Below are 17364 nucleotides of genomic sequence, written 5' to 3'. Positions count from 1 at the left end.
AAAATGTTTTTTGAATCACTGGCGACATCTTGTACCTCATACCTCATACTGTCAGTGGTAATAACACTTCATCTTTTCCAGTGTTAATTCATTCATTGTGGAGCACAATGACATCTGAAACACATAAACATTATACTCCGACTGTAAACATTTATATATTGGCTGTAATGAACTGAATACCAAAGCGTCTGATTAATGATTTCCCTCTGGGGTCCCATGCCGTGTGTACGGGTCCCACACTCAGAGAAGTGTGAGACACCGTTAAGTCTTCCGTACAGAATCGCCGCTAATTGGTTGCAGTCGTTCTGCAGTAAATCACAGCAGAAGCAGAAATCAGTTCACAGCTGTGGAAAACATCTGGGGGACAGTGTTTCAGCTCATCCAGCATTCTGCATCGCTCGGTAAGTGTGATTTTTACAGGCCGTGCTGTCCTTGTGAGCTGGATTAATATCATAAATGGCGACATCTCGTCAGTCTGAAAACCTGCTGTCCGTCACGATAGCTGCTGATATAACACAGAAAGGCTGTTGGCTAATGCTGAAACAGTGGTCAGTGAGGAAGCCAGGGACCATTCAGACCGTGTGCTGTGGTCCAAATGGTCTTGTTGCCTGAATGGATTTGACTGAAGAGTTCTCACATGGGAGAGAAATGTGATATGCAAACACCTTTACTTATGCTTAAGAGAAAGCAGGCACCACTGGTGTTTATTAAAGTGGATTCATTAAAGGGAAAAAAAACCAATACTTAGCAAATTAGGAACTGCACAGAAATGGAATCATTTCCTAAATATTTCATGTGTACCATGCTTATATCCCTGAATTTATGACTAGAATTTTTTTTAATGTTCAAATGAGGACAGTTGTGAGACACAGAACTCCATCAGGCTCTCTACCACTGACCAGCTGAAGTCACCATCCAGATCTCTGGTTTCATTTTTCTCTTTCGTTTTTTTCTATTAGGCATCATCGGGAAAGATTTAGAAGTGGCGAGTAAACACTTAACATGTTGAAAGGTATACAGGCAGTCGAGGAATTTTACGATCTGCGAAAGGGCTGAGTAAATACCCTGAACATTTGCCGAGATTCAGAATTATTGCACCATCTCTAACTGTGCTGACAGCTTTAGTACAGCTCAAAAATAACACGTAAGAAGCTTTATTTTTAAAGTATTAACTGTAGTTTACACGAAAGTATGTATGAAAGAGTAAAGGAATGATCATTTATATCGACGCTGAGATATTGAACCAGCTGATCGCTTGTACAGCAGGTAAGTGAAAACATGGTGTGAAGTGAGAAGATATGACTGCTGTGCTTGTGTATGAAAAATGAAGGTTTTCACTGAGAAAGCTTGGATATACACAGAAATGATTCAAAAACAGCAGAAGAAAATAGATTAAAAACAGTAAAGGAACACACTGGCTTTTAGTACACTGCCACAATAATGTAAAAATTTTCATCTTCAAATTTTCATTTAGCATGACAAGATTGTATACCATATATTTTCTAACACTGTGGTATGCAGAATGTTGCAGTGATTAAAACACTGATTAGTTAACACTCCCTAACAGAGTAACGTTGTCATATTTTAAACATATTTTAGATATAGGAGCTGGAATGCACAATGCCTACACAGACCTGATGGGAACATTCTTCTGACTGGCTCACAGTGGTCATCATTTGATGCTGCAAACTCAAGGCTCTCCACACAAAAGACTGCAAGACAAAGCAGTTCTGAGAAGCATTGTATGAGGATTTGAACCCCTGTGTTATTCTTCTCTGATGACCTCCAACAACCTCAATATATGAATTCATTTCTAACTGCTTTGTGCCAAACTCCGTGTCTGGATAATGGACACTTCGAATAGTGAATCTTTTTCTGGTTTTACAGGAGGGAAACTCAATAGCGTTGGAATAATAAGCAAAACAAGCAAAGCACTGGCATTATTAAGTGCACAGAGAAGCTCTGTTTACCACCAGACTTCCCAGAATTACCATCTGATTGAAATAATCCTGCATAGAATACATGTACAAAGCAAAACTTCTAAGGTAGAAAGCCGTCTTCCCTTAATGAACTGTCCAATTCGCATGTGCAACTCCAATTGTATTAGTCACGTGATTAAAACCGCACAATGTCAACATGATACATTTTCTGCGGCCTCATTAATTCTTTTGTTTTCTATCAGAATAGAATTGCGAACAGATTGTACAGCCGCAAAATCAGCACAGCTGGAAATCTAGAAAAGCTTTTTGCAGTCAGAATGTCTAATGAAGTATATGACTGACCTCTGCTAATACCCCATCCACATGTATTATAACAGGAAACAGACAGCATTCTTCTGTCAGTGCTTACAGATCACTCGCCTCCATTCTGTATAGATTATTACAGCCAGTATCTTCATCAGTTTGATTGCATTTGCTTTATAATTCACACCATCATACAGCAGACTGGACTGATAAAACTTGTGAAGAACTTGCCTGTGCTTCAGTGATGATGATGATGCTGTGCACCTGCAAAGACCAGGTTCTGTTTCAGTCTGCAGACATACATAGCTAACACTCTTCTATTTTAACATGCAGTCCATTTATATGGCTAGATATTCTGAAGAAATGAAGGGTTTCCAAGGGAAGTGTCCCACCTGCAGCCAAGCAATGAACTTACAGGCTCAATGCCATTAGCATTATGCTACACTGCTTCTCAGAGAGCATTCAAATGAGAAGGAAGAGTAAAATTGATTATTTAACTGTTGGTTATTTTGGTTCTTTTGATGTCAAAGCATTTTCATTCCAAAAGTTTGATTAAGTAGAAAGCCACAGGAGTATCCAAGCAATGGAGGTCATCTTAAAAGTGCAGAACACAGGAAATACTCAGTTTGTCACCATGAATTTATTGTGGAAAAAGCAACATTTTGGGGAAGCCTCGTCTGGCGTATCTGTTATTTTAATACAAAAAAAGGAAATGCTACAAATTTCGATAATTTATTCAAATACAACAGTTTTCAAAAAATAAAACTTTCAATTTAGCAAACTCTCCGAATGCCGCGTGAGCGCAAACCCGCGACAACCCGCTGTTTGAAATCCCTGAGCGGAGACACATCGTGAGGGGTTCGTTTCCTTCTCGAACGGAACCTGCGCAGGACGCAGTGAGCTCTGTGCGGGGCTGAACTTAGTCCACCGCGGCAGCCAAGGTCGATGCCGCGCACCGCCTGAAAACGAGCGCAGCGTCCGCAGCCGTGCGCATCCATGGTTACCGCTGAGCTTATGGGAAAATATAAAGTACAGGCGAGGCTGTGCACAGACCACAGGTATTAGACGTAATAAAAGAATACAACATGAACGCGTCACACAGTAATCATGACTTACAGTACTACCTTCCGAAGGCTGTGATTAGAATTGTTGGTCAGTAACAGGAAATTTCATCCTTCTCCCATTTGTGTGTTCACCGTTTTATCACCAGGGCAATTAAATGATTGCATGTAAGCTTTAGCAAGTCAATATTTTAGCTAATTGTGACAACAGATCTGGAACATTCCGGAACTGTGCCTCGGTACTTCATGTTTTTATCCACATTAACTTAAAGAGGCCCATCTCCAAAATACAAAGTATATTTTATATATTATTAATCATTTTCATCTAAAACTGAATGTGTTTGTATATCAAGCCCATATCTTCTCCCTGATGGTGAAGCAGAATGAGACAGACAGGGTCAGAAGCATACTGAAGCTGGTCACCATTTATATGCAAAGCCAACCTCAACCAGTATTTTACTGCATTCCTGCATAATCGCTACTCATTCGACAAAAGGGGATATTTCAATAACCAGTTTGCACTGAAGCTGTGTTATAAATTCTCTTTTGAAAACATTTTAAGATGCGTCACAGTGCCAGCTGTTTTGTTAGCCACATTAACACACAGAAATAAGTTAAGAGTAAAATGAAATCAAATAATTTCAAAAGAATTAAAAATACAAATAATATACAACATTACTCTTATCTTAAGAAATAGCTTTCTTACTTCCAAAGAAATATTCCTGATACTGTATTATTGGGCTGTGCCCAATCCATGCTTAATGTGGCTAAATACTGGAAATGACTCACACTCTACAACAGTAACATACGCAAATTAAAACACCCAAGTACCAAATCTTGGGAGAGGGTTGGGTCTATGAGGGTCATTATCTAACAGGTTCTTGGATCACACAGTGGGCCAGGGAAGGGCTTGTGTGTACACTCCCTTTTCAAACTTGGGCTTTTCTTTCCCATAATGCAATTGTTTAAAATATATATTAAGGTTTCTTTACGCACAACAATATAAATGAATTAAAGTATCAAACAAACCAATACACATTTAAAGAGTCCATCACAAATGAAAAATATGCCTGTGGTTGTGCAGTATCGAAAGAAAGGCAGATGTTGTAGGTGTGTATATTTGGTTTCTGTTAAACACCCGGCGCTTGTGTCTGGAACATTCTGCACAATTAACAGGAGATAAGTCCTCAATACTCATCAAAACCAGCTAAGCAGCATTCTCATGCCCATTGGACAGGAAGTAGTACCTTAGGTGCACTTTCAGAGTACAGCTGTTGCTAAGACACAGAGGCAGGGGTGTATGGTGTTCAGTTCTCTTCTGGGGGGTGAAGTACTGCGTTTTAACAGGCTACCAGGCCAACTGTGTTCAGCATATTTTTGTGAAGCGATAAGGCAGAGTGGACCTCAGACATCTAACCTTTCTGCTCAAAAATAAATAGCCACTCTATGAAATGTCAGCAGTAATTTCTTCACCGCGCTACATACATATTTGGTAAAACTTCAAAGACATACACATCATTCATAACAGAGCGTTTGGGTGCACTCTAGGGCAGGTGAAAGAGTTCCTAGCAGGTAATGTACCTTAGAAACAGATATCTGTCAGAGGAAGTCTGATAGTGTGTACAGTATTAGGGGATGGTGACATCAGTCCATTACAGCAGGATAAAGAAACTTAGTTGATTATGTTCTTTTCTAAATCCACTGTTTTATCCACATACAAATCCAGCAGCCTGTTCTCTTCAGGTGGAATCTAATCAGCCAAAAGTGAGATCATATCCACTTTAGAGCTCACAGACATATCCACTATAGAGCTCAAGTTGCACCAACACTGAATCATATTTATGTTCTGACAGCTCTCCTGGGTATAATACACCTGATGTGTGTTGTTTTTAATGCTGTAGATCAGTGTGTATATACATGAAAGGCTAAGAATGGCATCATGAAATTTGTCAATATTTTCATTTGAAACCCTAACGAGAATGGCACATGCTCATATCTATGCTGTAACCCCAACAGCACTGCATGAGTGACACACCAACCCAACAGAACCACGAGTGACACCAATCCAACAGAACCGTATGAGTGAGACACCAACCCAACAGAACTGCATAAGTGTGACTCCAACCTAACAGAACCATATGAGTGAGACACCAACCCAACAGAACTGTATGAGTGAGACACCAACCCAACAGAACTGTATGAGTGAAGCACTAACCCAACAACATTGCATGAGCGAGACACAAATCTAAACACAGCTGTCCTCAGGCTTCTAATTTCAGCCTGCTGTTCTCACACTGACCCACAACACACATCAGCCCAAATATCCTCTGAACATAGAAGACAAACTCAAATGGACTTTACTGCCAGACCTAGGACAGGTAGTCCAGGTTCAGAACTGAGGGAGTAAAGTAGAAGGTCCTGTTGCTACACTTGATTCTGATTCTAAAAAGGAATGCCTAAATAGCATCTTTGACCTCTGCACTGATAAGAGCCATGAAGAATCACAGACAGAGACAGAGACAAACCCAGGGATCCAAGTTGTTTGGAGTCATGGGCACCATAGTGTTCAGACTCAGGGTCTGTGGTGCTCAGACTTGGGGCTCCATAGTGTTCAGACTTGGGGTCCAGTGGTGTCCAGACTTGGGGCACTGTGGTATTCAGGCTTGGGGCCCCATAGTGTTCAGGCACGGGCCCAGTGGGGTTCAGACTCAGGGTCCCATGGTGTTCAGAGTCCAGACTCCATATAGTGTTCAGACGTGGGGCCATGTGGTGTTCAGACCTAGGGTCCCATGGTTTTGAGACCCTGCTTCTCCATGATGTTCCAGAGTTTGCGCAGGTTGGATTGGGTGATGACATCATCGGGTTTGAGTTGCAGCGCACGCAGGTAATTGGCCTCAGCCCTCGGTAGCTTCCCATTCAGGTGCAAGATGGCCCCCAGGTTCATTAGAGCAGCAGGGTACTGAAACACACACACACAGTTACATACAAATATAGTTCTACACACACAACTTCACACACTCAGTTACACACACAGAATTACACACAAGCAGTTATATATACACTTACACACAAATACAGTCATACACAGAGTGATACCCTGAGTTACACACAGTAATACACAAACATAGTTATATTCTCTTCCACTCAAACACACACACACTTACAAGCAAACACAGTTATACACAAACACAGTGATATACACACACAACCACACACACAGCTACAAACAAACACACAGCTATACACAAACAGTTACAAATAGTTATACACACACAACTACACACAGTTATTCACAAATACAGTTATACACACAGGCACACACGCATGCATGCACCTGTGCACACAGGTTAACATAGTTCACTATGGCTGTACTACTGCTATTCATTTCCCCAATCCCCAATAGCCAAGATTATTTTACCAACATTCACACATCAGTATGCTAATAAATAATGTGAATTATAAAGTCATGAGTGCTGAAAGGATGAATCCATCTCCTGCCTAGAATTTTCCATCAATAATTCATAGAAGAAAATATTTTCAGTGGAACAAACAAACCATATGCAGATAAGAGAGAAAGTGGGGTGATTATTTACTTAACCATGGGGGGGGGGGGGGGGGTGTAGGGAATGGGTCCCCTATCTGAATAAAACATTGTTTTAACATTTACCTTTGCAAATTGACATATTAATATAACTATGTAATTCTGTGTATGTGTGTATATATAGTATATGTAATATTACATTACATTATTTATTTGCAATATACCTAAAATATTATGATGAAGGCGCTATGCTGGTGGGGTGTCATGTTAGCACGGTAGTGCTATTTTAGTGTGGTGTTACATTGACATGTTCTAACAATTTAATGTGGTGTTATGTTAGCATGGAGACGATAAGGTTAGTGTGGTATTTGTTAGTATGAAGGCGCTAGGTTAGTGTGCTGTTATTAGCATGAAGGTGCTAGGTTCGTGTGGTTTTGTTAGCATGGTGGCAATAGTGCGTCTCTGAGCTCTGCTTTGTATGTGAGACCATGCCGGTCTCTGGACTCTTTGAAGAGGGACTCAGGGTTTGATTACTTTTCCTGTCTCTGCTGTGAAGAGGAATCGTAGGGTCCTTTGGGAATAATCGACATTACAGAGGGTTGCCTTCATTCAGATGCTCAATACACACCTATTGAATAAAAATACAGGCTGCTCCATCGAACAAACAAATAGATTTAAAATGCTCTGAAACATAGATGAAAGGCTGTCAGGCTGGCAAAATCGTTACCGACCGATCTTAGTAATTACTGATTCGCTATCGGTCAGAGGGCCTAATTGGATGATGATACTGCATCTGTTTATGTTTGACATTTGAGCAGTGAGCCGCATCCGTGCTAATGCGCTCCCGCAGGACCACAGGTCACCCCCAGCAGCCCATGGGCTACATGCAATCCCTGCAGGGGGAAACGTGTCAACGCTCGTGCATTAGCACAGAAAGCTCGGTTAGCGTGTGAAGGTCACGGTCCTCTCCGCTTCAATGGGACGCGGATGGCTAACAGCTTCAGTGTGAAATGGCAGTAATGAAGGCAGAGAAACCCGCTTTCAGGCTGGTAAATTTACATATTCTTTACATATCATTGCGCAATGCTTATATTAGCATGGCTAATTTTAAAACTTTAAGTCAGAAATTGAGGAAAAACTGAAGTGTGTAAACACAGTATAGGACTTAGCTATGCTAAGAGGAGTGTTGGTGTGAGTGTACACACAGGCCTTCTTACCTCTGCACTCTATGCACAATGTTATAACTCCTACCATCTTCCCTATGTCCCCTTGTTCCTATTGTCCTAGCTGTGGCAGATGGCCATAAGTGTACACATTCAATATAGGGGTGGCACTCCAACCCCCAGCACCCAACCCCCCCAGCACTCAGAAACTCAACCGCCCCAGCACGCAACCCCTATCACTCAACCCCCAGCACTCAGCACCCAACACTCAATCACCCCTGCACTCAACCCCTAGCACTCTCTCTCTCTCTCTCTCTCTCTCTCTCTCTCTCTCTCTCTCTCTCTCTCTCTCCACACACACACACACACACATTCACCTACAATACTATAAAACAGTGACTCAAATTAGTAAAACTAAGTATCATATTATCCCAACTTTCACCTTCCAATAGGTGGTCAAACCTCTGAATGATGTTCTGGGACCAATTTAACTGATATGCATTACTTTCATGCACAGGACCAAAAACCTTGAACAAAACAGTCCTTTTATAAAAAATGATTAAATAAGTGAGTGTTGGTGTAACAAGTTAACATCAAGGGTGAATTTGGTCCAACATGTGTAAGAACATAAATTAATTATGAGCATGAGTACTTCCAACTTATTATTATTATATTTATTTATTTACTCATTTATTTTATAGCTCCTATAGCCCAATCAGGGGATAAATCTGATACTGATTAAAATGAGGGGACCAAAAAAAAGTTTTTTGTTTTTCACTACTTTTTGTAGACTGAAGTACCTCCATAGTTACAGCCCTACAGCATCACAGCTGCAAAACACATTTAATAAACCACATAAAAAAACACAACCTCACAATCTGTCACAGCGGGGGGGCGGAGCTAATAAGGCCATGCTAATGAGCTTCTGATAATGATGAAAATGCATTTAATTGAAACACGCAGACATACAGATGAGGGCCTGATTTGAGACGTGAATGTGCAGTTATAAAGTGAGAATCCTTGCCTGAGAGTAAGTGTTGCTTTTAAACTGTACTTATACAAAAGGACTGCACAGACTGCTGATGTGGCCAGTATGATCATTATTTACTGGCTAAAAGCTCAAAGAAAAACAGTTACGATGTCCACAGAAATAAATGTCTCCGTTTTGGATCACCGAGCTCTTCCACAATTAGTCCAAGAAGCTTTGCATTTTCACAGTCTTGGTTAACTGGGTACATAAATCCACCTTAGAAAAGGGAAGTTTTATTATTCACAGATGACTGACTTTAACCTTTTAAACACAGACCGGGGCTTGGTCCTTCCACTGCCTTCCCTTGAAATATCAAGGATGAGGCCTCAAAGCAAAGCAGAAATGAGACATTGCACAGCCAAATCCGCCATCATAAATGGATATAACGCTTTCAATTACAGCATGGCCCATTGGAAAAGCATTAGATGTTGAAGGCAATGGGAGATTTGCCAGGCTTGTATTGCTTGTTAAATTAATAATGGCAACCTCTCCCTCTCCACCAAGAACAGCAACGTAGGGCAGGTTGCCAGACCCACTCAATTTTAAAACCAAGGACAGGCGTCATTGCTGCAGCTCTCTTTATAAATGGCCTTCCACAAAATCGTTCACACCTTTCCTTTCAAGTCTTTGACTGATGTTTTTGCAAACACGTTGATTCCTTTCATAGCCAACAATATCGTTTTCTACACCCGAGCAATAATTGCTGTCGCTGATGAAACTCTGGGGCAGTGCCATAAACACAACTGTGCAGACTGCAATTGCGCAGACAGAGCTGCACAGACAGAGCTGCGCAGACAGTAACTGTGCAGACGGTTTGTGCAGACAGAGTCACACAGACAGAGCTGCACAGACAGTAATTGTGCAGACGGTTTGCGCAGACAGAGTCACACAGACAGAGCTGCGCAGACAGTAACTGCGCAGACGGTTTGCGCTATACTCACATCAGGCCGCAGGCTCGCCGCTACTCCATAATACTTCTCGGCTGCATCATTGAGGCCAGCTTGTCTGTAAAGAGAGAGCACCAAAAAGCTATTGTTCAGCAAGAGCCGCATTCAAAAGAGTAGCATTGACAACAAAGGCGTTTAGCAGAGCGGTTAGTTTAAGTTCTGCGTCGTTTTCCACTCTGTTGTGGGGACAGCTAGTGAAAGCACATTTCTCCACTGAATCACAGTTCTGCCCCAGGCTGAGCAAGGCCTGGCAATCTTAACACTTCCTAGGTCACGACCCTTGGCTCCTGCTGTCAACATAAATGCCCTTTTTTTACTGCTGCCGCCGTTGTTAGGGAAACACCCCTTCGGCAGCGTGCGACTTTCCCACTCCCGTCTAAACAAGCCGGCAGCTGGGGGAAGCGAGAAGATGAAGACAAGGGAAGGGAGGAAACAGGAACACACAGACAGGAAGTGTGTTTCAGTATGTTTAGAGTAATTAGGCTCTGTGATTTACAGCCCCTCTCGAACAGCCGTAACTCCACCTCACAGACAGCACATACTTACAGACGTGTGCTATGTGAACGGGCTTACAGAAGTAAGTAATGCGAACATGCTTACAGATGTGTGTAATATGTAACCATACTTACAGGCTGTGTAATTTGAGCAGACTTAAAGAAGTGTGTAATATATGCACATGTTTAAAGACATGCATAATGTAAAAATGCTTACAGATGTGTGCAATATGTGCGCACAGACGTGTAATACAACCACGCTTACCGACTTGTTTAATATATGCGCACACTTACAGACGTGTTTAATGTAGACATGTGTTATTTGAATACACTCAGAGATGTGTGTAATGTGAACATTTGTTTACTTAAACACCGGCACAAAACAGCAAATCTACGCTGCAGACAGAGTTACTGACACAACGGGATATGCTTATTGAAATGAATGCAAATTTCCTGGATTGTTGATTAAAAAGGAGCAAACTCTACTTTCGTTCAGATCAATTTGCATTTCATCCATAACAGTAACTACTGTATGAGCTCCCATTATGAAACCGTTAAAACCCCACAGAAACAACAAGCAGGAGAAGCCATAAAAGGTAGAAAAATACTGCCTGTCATAAGTATGGTAATTACAGTATTTCAGTGAGAAAAGGAACACCATTTTAAAACTGCATTTTAATTATGAGCTGACAAAAACAATCATTATGACGATAAAACTAGCTTCCATACCACTGCGGAAATTTAAGTATCTTATAATAAATGACCTAGACTCAACCCACATCTGTTTCATATAGCTATCGCATACTGCATGCAGAATTTGCCAAACCCATCCTTTTCCTGATTTTGTCATTCCAGTTTGGTCCTCAAAAAGTAAAGTAATAATTTTCATTGTTACGTTTATAGAACAATTTAATAACTGGCTGTCTTCTGCAAATGTCCAAAAACTCACCTTTCAGTGTTTCGATTCAATATAAAAATAGCTTTATCCTGTAGGTCTTCATAACGTGTAATGGATGCATGAAAGATACCACATTCCATAACATCCAACGTCTTACTGTAAAAACTCATATACGTGAGCATAGGACTCTTGTGCTTCAATCTTATGTCAAAACGTATATGACTTACAACTCATTTGTACAGTACATTGCACAATGCACTTTAACCTACACTGTACTATACTGGTCAGTTTTACAGTACTGTACTTCAATTTGTTTACCCTACTAATTACTTATTGCTTTATAATTTCCTTGCATATGCATTTTATTTGTATTTATGCTTACACTGTGCGAGTGAGTGGGGAGCAAACATTCCATTGTAGTTGTGGTATATGCCAGTAAAAACCTGAATCAATATGGAGTTTGACTTTTTTTTTAAATGTAGCCTATGTAAAACCAGCAGCATTAATACAAGCAAGGTGATTCTCACTGCAAACTGGAGACCCAGAAAAACAGAAAAGTGAGATTTGCCGAGGGTGACTGCTCCTGTATGACAGATGAGGACACTTTGTTTGCTGTAACCCTGGGTGTAAATTTAGACATCTTCTTTAGCTGCTTGTTCCCTGTTGCAGTGGAGTCACAGATTCAGGTCAGCAGAATTTACAATTGAGTAAAAGTTGAATAAGTAGGTTTCAGAGTTTGAGTTCCGGCCCTTGTACATGTACAAATTACAACTAAATCAGCCTGAAAACACCTTGGTTTGAAATGAAGAGTGAAGATTAAACATTACAGCCTCATTGAAATGGAGAGTCCTGGTTTCAATGGAAACCAAAGAGAGAAGAATCTTTTAACGCCCATTTCCTGATGTCACCCCAAATCAAATTAAACAGTCAAGAACCCTTTCACAGAGACCTGTTACCTGCAATGCATATGCTCTAACATACAGGTATGCATGTTCTGTAACATACAGATAGAGTATGTGCTCTAAAATACAGGTATGTATACGCTGTAACATATGAAACTGCATACTATAACTTCAACACATAACTTCCATAACTTCCACACTTGTCTCACGCAACTTCCACACTTAACTTACGCAAGTTCCACACTTATCTTATGCATGTTCCACACTTATCTTAGGCAAGTTCCACACTTATCTTAGGCAAGTTCCACACTAGGCAAGTTCCACACTTATCTTACGCAACTTCCACATTTAACTTACACAAGTTACACACTTATCTTACGCAAGTTCCACACTTAACTTACACAAGTTCCACACTTGCCTTGACTTCGTGACTAATGCAAACCGCATTCTGCTCAGAGTGGTTCTATATTAAAGTGTTCTTGGCTGAAATTTTTTTCCCCCAGATGTGTCAAGTAGAGAAAAAGGAATTAACAAAGGACCCAGGGATATTTTCCTTCTGAAATGTGCCGAAGGAAAGGGCGCCCGTTCAGCGGTGCTGGGCACCGCGGAGCTGCTGGCCGCGATGCTAATCCCGCTCTCCTGACGGCATCGCGGGAATGGCACTCAGGCTAAAACTTGCGCTGCTGTTCTTGGCTCGCGGTTACACAACCAGGTCACACAAACCTTTCCCAAACGTTTATTAGACAGACGTTATGTCAACATCTCGCCTTAATGGCATTTGCATAATGTACACAAAAAAAAGCGTTTTTGAAATAAAGACTTATGGGGCGTACGCACGGCATTCGCGGGAGCGAGAAAGGAATCACGGTGAAGGGCAGTGGCGTGCCAGCTCGACGCTCGGTCTCGCAGGAGGGTTGTGTTTCAGAGAGAGGCCGTCGGGCTCGCTCTCCACGGAAACAGGACACTGGAACGCCGAGCGCGGCCGGCTGCCCGATGGCGAGGGCCGCCATCTGAGGAACTTCTACTTTTACACCGAATCAGACTCTTTCTCTGTCCGCACCGCTCAGAGAATATGGAAACACTGAATGGTAAAGCGCAAAGCCACTACATTTCCCATAATCACTGTCATTACCATTTAGTTGAAAAACTTGGTGGTTTGTGCTTTGAAGGAGGAAAGGACAGAGGAGTAATCCCGCACAAAAACATGCGATTCTGCGGCAGTTCCAGCTGCATTATAAGGGAAAAGAGAGAGGTCCTGAGGGAACCACCTGTGCATGCATCACGCTGTTAACAAACTCCTACATACGTGCAGGGCGAGTTTGGTAGAGCTGTCACACAGCGCAGGTCTCAGAGTCACAGCTGCGTTTGGACCCGCTGGCTCCGGGCAGCGCTAATGGGTCAGGGCATTCCCAGAATTCCCCTGAGCCATCAATCAAGCGCCTTTCATATCCTGCCGCGGCGCGGATGGGGGGTGGGAATAGTGCGCTGATTGTTTACAGAAGGCGAGGGGCAGGAGAGCGAGAGGAAGGGAACCTGTCTAAAGGAGCGTCCTGTGGGAGTGCTAAGATCTGAGAGACCCAGGCTTCATTACTCCTGTGGGCCCAGAACCTCAGAGTCCCCTTCCAAAACAAACACACCCAGAGAGCCAGCCAAGAATCTGAGACTCCACCCGCCCAGGACCACAGAGTCCCAAGTCCTGATCCCAGCAGAGCTGAGCTGCGCCCCCAATGCAGGCCAGTAAGACAGGCTCCGCCCCCAATAAAGGCCAGTAAATCAGGCTCCGCCCCCAGTAAAAGAGTAAAGTAAGGTTCCGCCCCCAAAAAAGGCCTTAAATCAGGCTCCGCCCCAATACAGGCCTGTAAGTCAGGCTCTGCCCCAATACAGGTCTGTTAGCCAGATTTCTCCCCCAACAAATCAATGTCCGAAAGCAGATGCAAGCACACACACACACACACACAACCTCACCTGAGCATGTGTGCGGCATTGAAAACCACGTCAAACTCTCCGCTCTCCAGCCGGGCCGCTTTCTCCGCCATCTCAGCCGCTTCCTGTAGGCGGGACTCTTCCAACAGGAACTGACCTGGAGAGGGGACAGAGAAACAGATTTAACACTGAGAGAAACTGATTTAACAGAGAGAGAAAAACATTTATCTCTGAGAGAGAAACACATTTGAACACTGAGTGAGGAGGTTTAATACAGAGGGAGAGCTGATTTAACATTCACTGATAGCAGAAACATCTTTAATGCTCGGTGACGTGTTGGAGAGACAAATCCGGAGTCATGAGCTCATGTTGGGGACGTTGAGTCACAGTTCCTGAAGAAGGAAGCCCTTACGCAGGAGGGAAGATGTAGCGGGTGCGACCGCGCATAGGAAGGACCCAGCAGGAAGACGCACCGTGTGCGAACGTGCGCTTCAAACGGGTCGTTTGATGTGCGACGGCGGACATGCCCCCCCCCCCTTCGCTCCCCAGCACGCGTGAACAGGAACAATTCCTGGAAGACGGTTCATTTCCAAGGTGAACCTCTGCCCCCGCGATCCGCGCTCAGACACGTACCTTCACACGTGACACGGCACAGGGTCAGACCCGGTCAAGAAGACCAAAAGAAGCGTTAGTTTACGCGAACGCACGAGCAGGAGCGTGGCGAACACGCACCCGGAGACGTGAACAACGAGGAGAACTGTCAACAAGCCTTCAGGGCGGATTACCCATAATACCTCACTACGGGAAACCCTCAACAGCCTGTCAATCTGTCATGGCCAATACCTCCAGGATTACATCAGTGACCAGGTGCATTCACTGCAAGGTACAGGCTTGCTAAAGTTCTAAACCAGCCAATCGCAGAGCTTCACTTCTCAAGCGTGCAACATGTCTCAGAGTGCAATGTTGTTATAACAATGTCAGATCTCACAAATAACTGGAAATGAAACACTGTGATGAATACAGGCACTGAAAACAGATGAAATAATATTTCCATTTTCCACTTACCGTAATGCATATAGCAGCTCCCCTTGGTGGGATCCAGGCTAATGGCCTTCAGAAAGTACTGCTCCGCTTCAGTCTTCTGTCCCTATGGGAGGAAATGGAGTTTGGTTGTTTTAATATTTAAGATTTCCTCAACATTGTTCAATAACAACTTATAACCATATTCAAAAAATTTCGGTTGACAATCTACCCTGACATAAAATGGAATGGTATATGAGAGACTGCCTTCTTGGAGAGCTGACACTGCACCTGTGACTCTGACTAATGAACAGGTGACATTGCTCACTGTGGGCTTGCTGTCAGAGCTAGCACAGCCAGTCAGAGAGACAGCCAGTGTGGTTCCTCATTCAAACCGCTATTCACACACGGGTACACGGACTACCGTGACCGCAGGGTCACGTTAGAGGCGTGTCTGGCTGTTCTGTGCTGCACGAGCGCCAGGAGACTGCCGTGATCACACAGGGGGAGTGACTGGGTTCACCTACACGCCAGCCTCTGGCCCCCAGAACAGTGGCTATGGCAACCGAGGCATCCATCATCCCCCGGGGACACGGTGACCGGGGCATCTATCATCCCCGGCGGCCATGGCGACAGGGGCATCCATCATCCCCCGTCTCTTCAGGATCGGTGCGGCTGCACATGCTAAAGACAGCACTGAAATCCGCTGTGACAGGCGGTGACCAGGGATGACGGTAGCAAACAGCGCCACACGCTGGCCTGGGGGACTCCTGTCTCAGAGCCCTTACAGAGACAAGGCTGGACTAGGGAGAGCCAGAAGCAGGACATACGAGTCACTGTATCTTCAATTAAATGAATCAAGGAAAAAGGCAACTAAGGTTAAATAAATCTCTCGTCTGGGAGATCGATGTGGAAGCAGAAGCAGCAGGAAAGCCTGCTCCCCGCTACCAAAATCGAAAAAGCAAGAGAGAGTAAGAGAGCAAGAGAAAGAGAAATGAGAAAAGTTCAAACCCCAAGTGTTTTTTTTACCCAGTTTCTTTTGTTAAATAATTTAATTGCTAGATCCACACAGCAAATTTCCCATTGTAAATATGTGAGGAAGCCTATTGACGTGCTGTGCTATTTAACTCATTCAGCGTAAATGTTTAATGTAGCCCAAGGCATGAGGGTAATTGCAAAAGCTGGAATCAGTGCTAAATTATTTTTATACGCTTTCGCTTGGCTTGGCATATGGCCGCAACAGTGCTGTAAAAAAGATTGAAAAGTCAAACCTGTGCTGCACTTTTAAACAAAAGCAACCAGCCTGCAACAAAAACATATCACAATCAGCCTGCAACAACAGCACATCACAAACAGCCAGCAACAAGAGCACATTACAACCAGCCTGCAACAAGAGCACATTACAACCAGCCTGCAACAAGAGCACATTACATCTAGCCAGCAAGTTCTCACAGTTCTCTACCCACAGCCCAGATGAGACTTCTGCTACACCCAAAGGATTATGGGTACATGATTTAGCCTTCTCTTTATGTTGCCATCTAGAATTATGGGTAGATGGGCTGGGATTTCAGCGCAGATAAGTACCCTCTCCTCTAAGGAGCTTCTCTCTCTACGGCGAAACGCGAGATCCCCTCTGCCGGAGATCGGATTTTATTCTGCCGCACGAACCAGAACTTAAACCGGGTTTCTGCCATTCCCCATCTTCAGTTCAGCGACTTAGCCGAGGAAAGACAAAGGCTCCGGAGTGGGAGTGACTGCAGCAGGTCTTTGTTGTCGAAGGGGCCGCAGCTGCCGAAGACGAAAGTCTCCACTCCGCCTCCAACGCACAGGATCCCGGCAATTACCGGGACTCCTCCAGCTCAGATACACGGATCAATTCACCCCGGTGCTCACGTACGAAGCCAGTCTGAATACAACGCTTGATATCGGCATTTTCGCTCCAGGTGAAGCAAATTGCATTTAACATGCTGCTGGTCTAAGCTTCATGGAGAAAATACTCAGGAGACAGAAAAATCGACGCAGTGATCGGGCTCGCATTATTACCAGCGTTCATCGAAAAGTCTAGGTTTTATGGTGAAGTAGCTAATAAGCAATATAATTGCAGAGATGGTTTAACACATCAAAAGACCCAGCCTAAATCCC

General features: G+C 43.4%; 1 protein-coding gene across 1 annotated transcript in view; it reads right to left on the bottom strand.

Moving 5' to 3' along the window:
- Nucleotides 1-2864: 2864 nt before the first annotated feature.
- Nucleotides 2865-17364, bottom strand: part of tmtc2b (transmembrane O-mannosyltransferase targeting cadherins 2b) — a 65227-nt gene continuing 50727 nt past the window's right edge. Inside the window, exons 9-12 of the mRNA XM_064344500.1 lie at nucleotides 15268-15349; nucleotides 14245-14359; nucleotides 9980-10043; nucleotides 2865-6263 (exon numbers count right to left, since the gene is read on the bottom strand). Coding sequence (XP_064200570.1) covers nucleotides 6084-6263; nucleotides 9980-10043; nucleotides 14245-14359; nucleotides 15268-15349 — 441 coding nt within the window. The 3' untranslated portion in view covers nucleotides 2865-6083. The remainder of the gene's footprint in view (nucleotides 6264-9979; nucleotides 10044-14244; nucleotides 14360-15267; nucleotides 15350-17364) is intronic.

The sequence above is a fragment of the Anguilla rostrata genome, chromosome 7 (assembly GCF_018555375.3).
Source record: "Anguilla rostrata isolate EN2019 chromosome 7, ASM1855537v3, whole genome shotgun sequence".
Taxonomy (NCBI): Eukaryota; Metazoa; Chordata; class Actinopteri; order Anguilliformes; family Anguillidae; genus Anguilla; species Anguilla rostrata.
The sequence above is the reverse complement of the archived record's forward strand: the minus strand, read 5'-3'. Positions and strand labels throughout refer to the sequence as shown.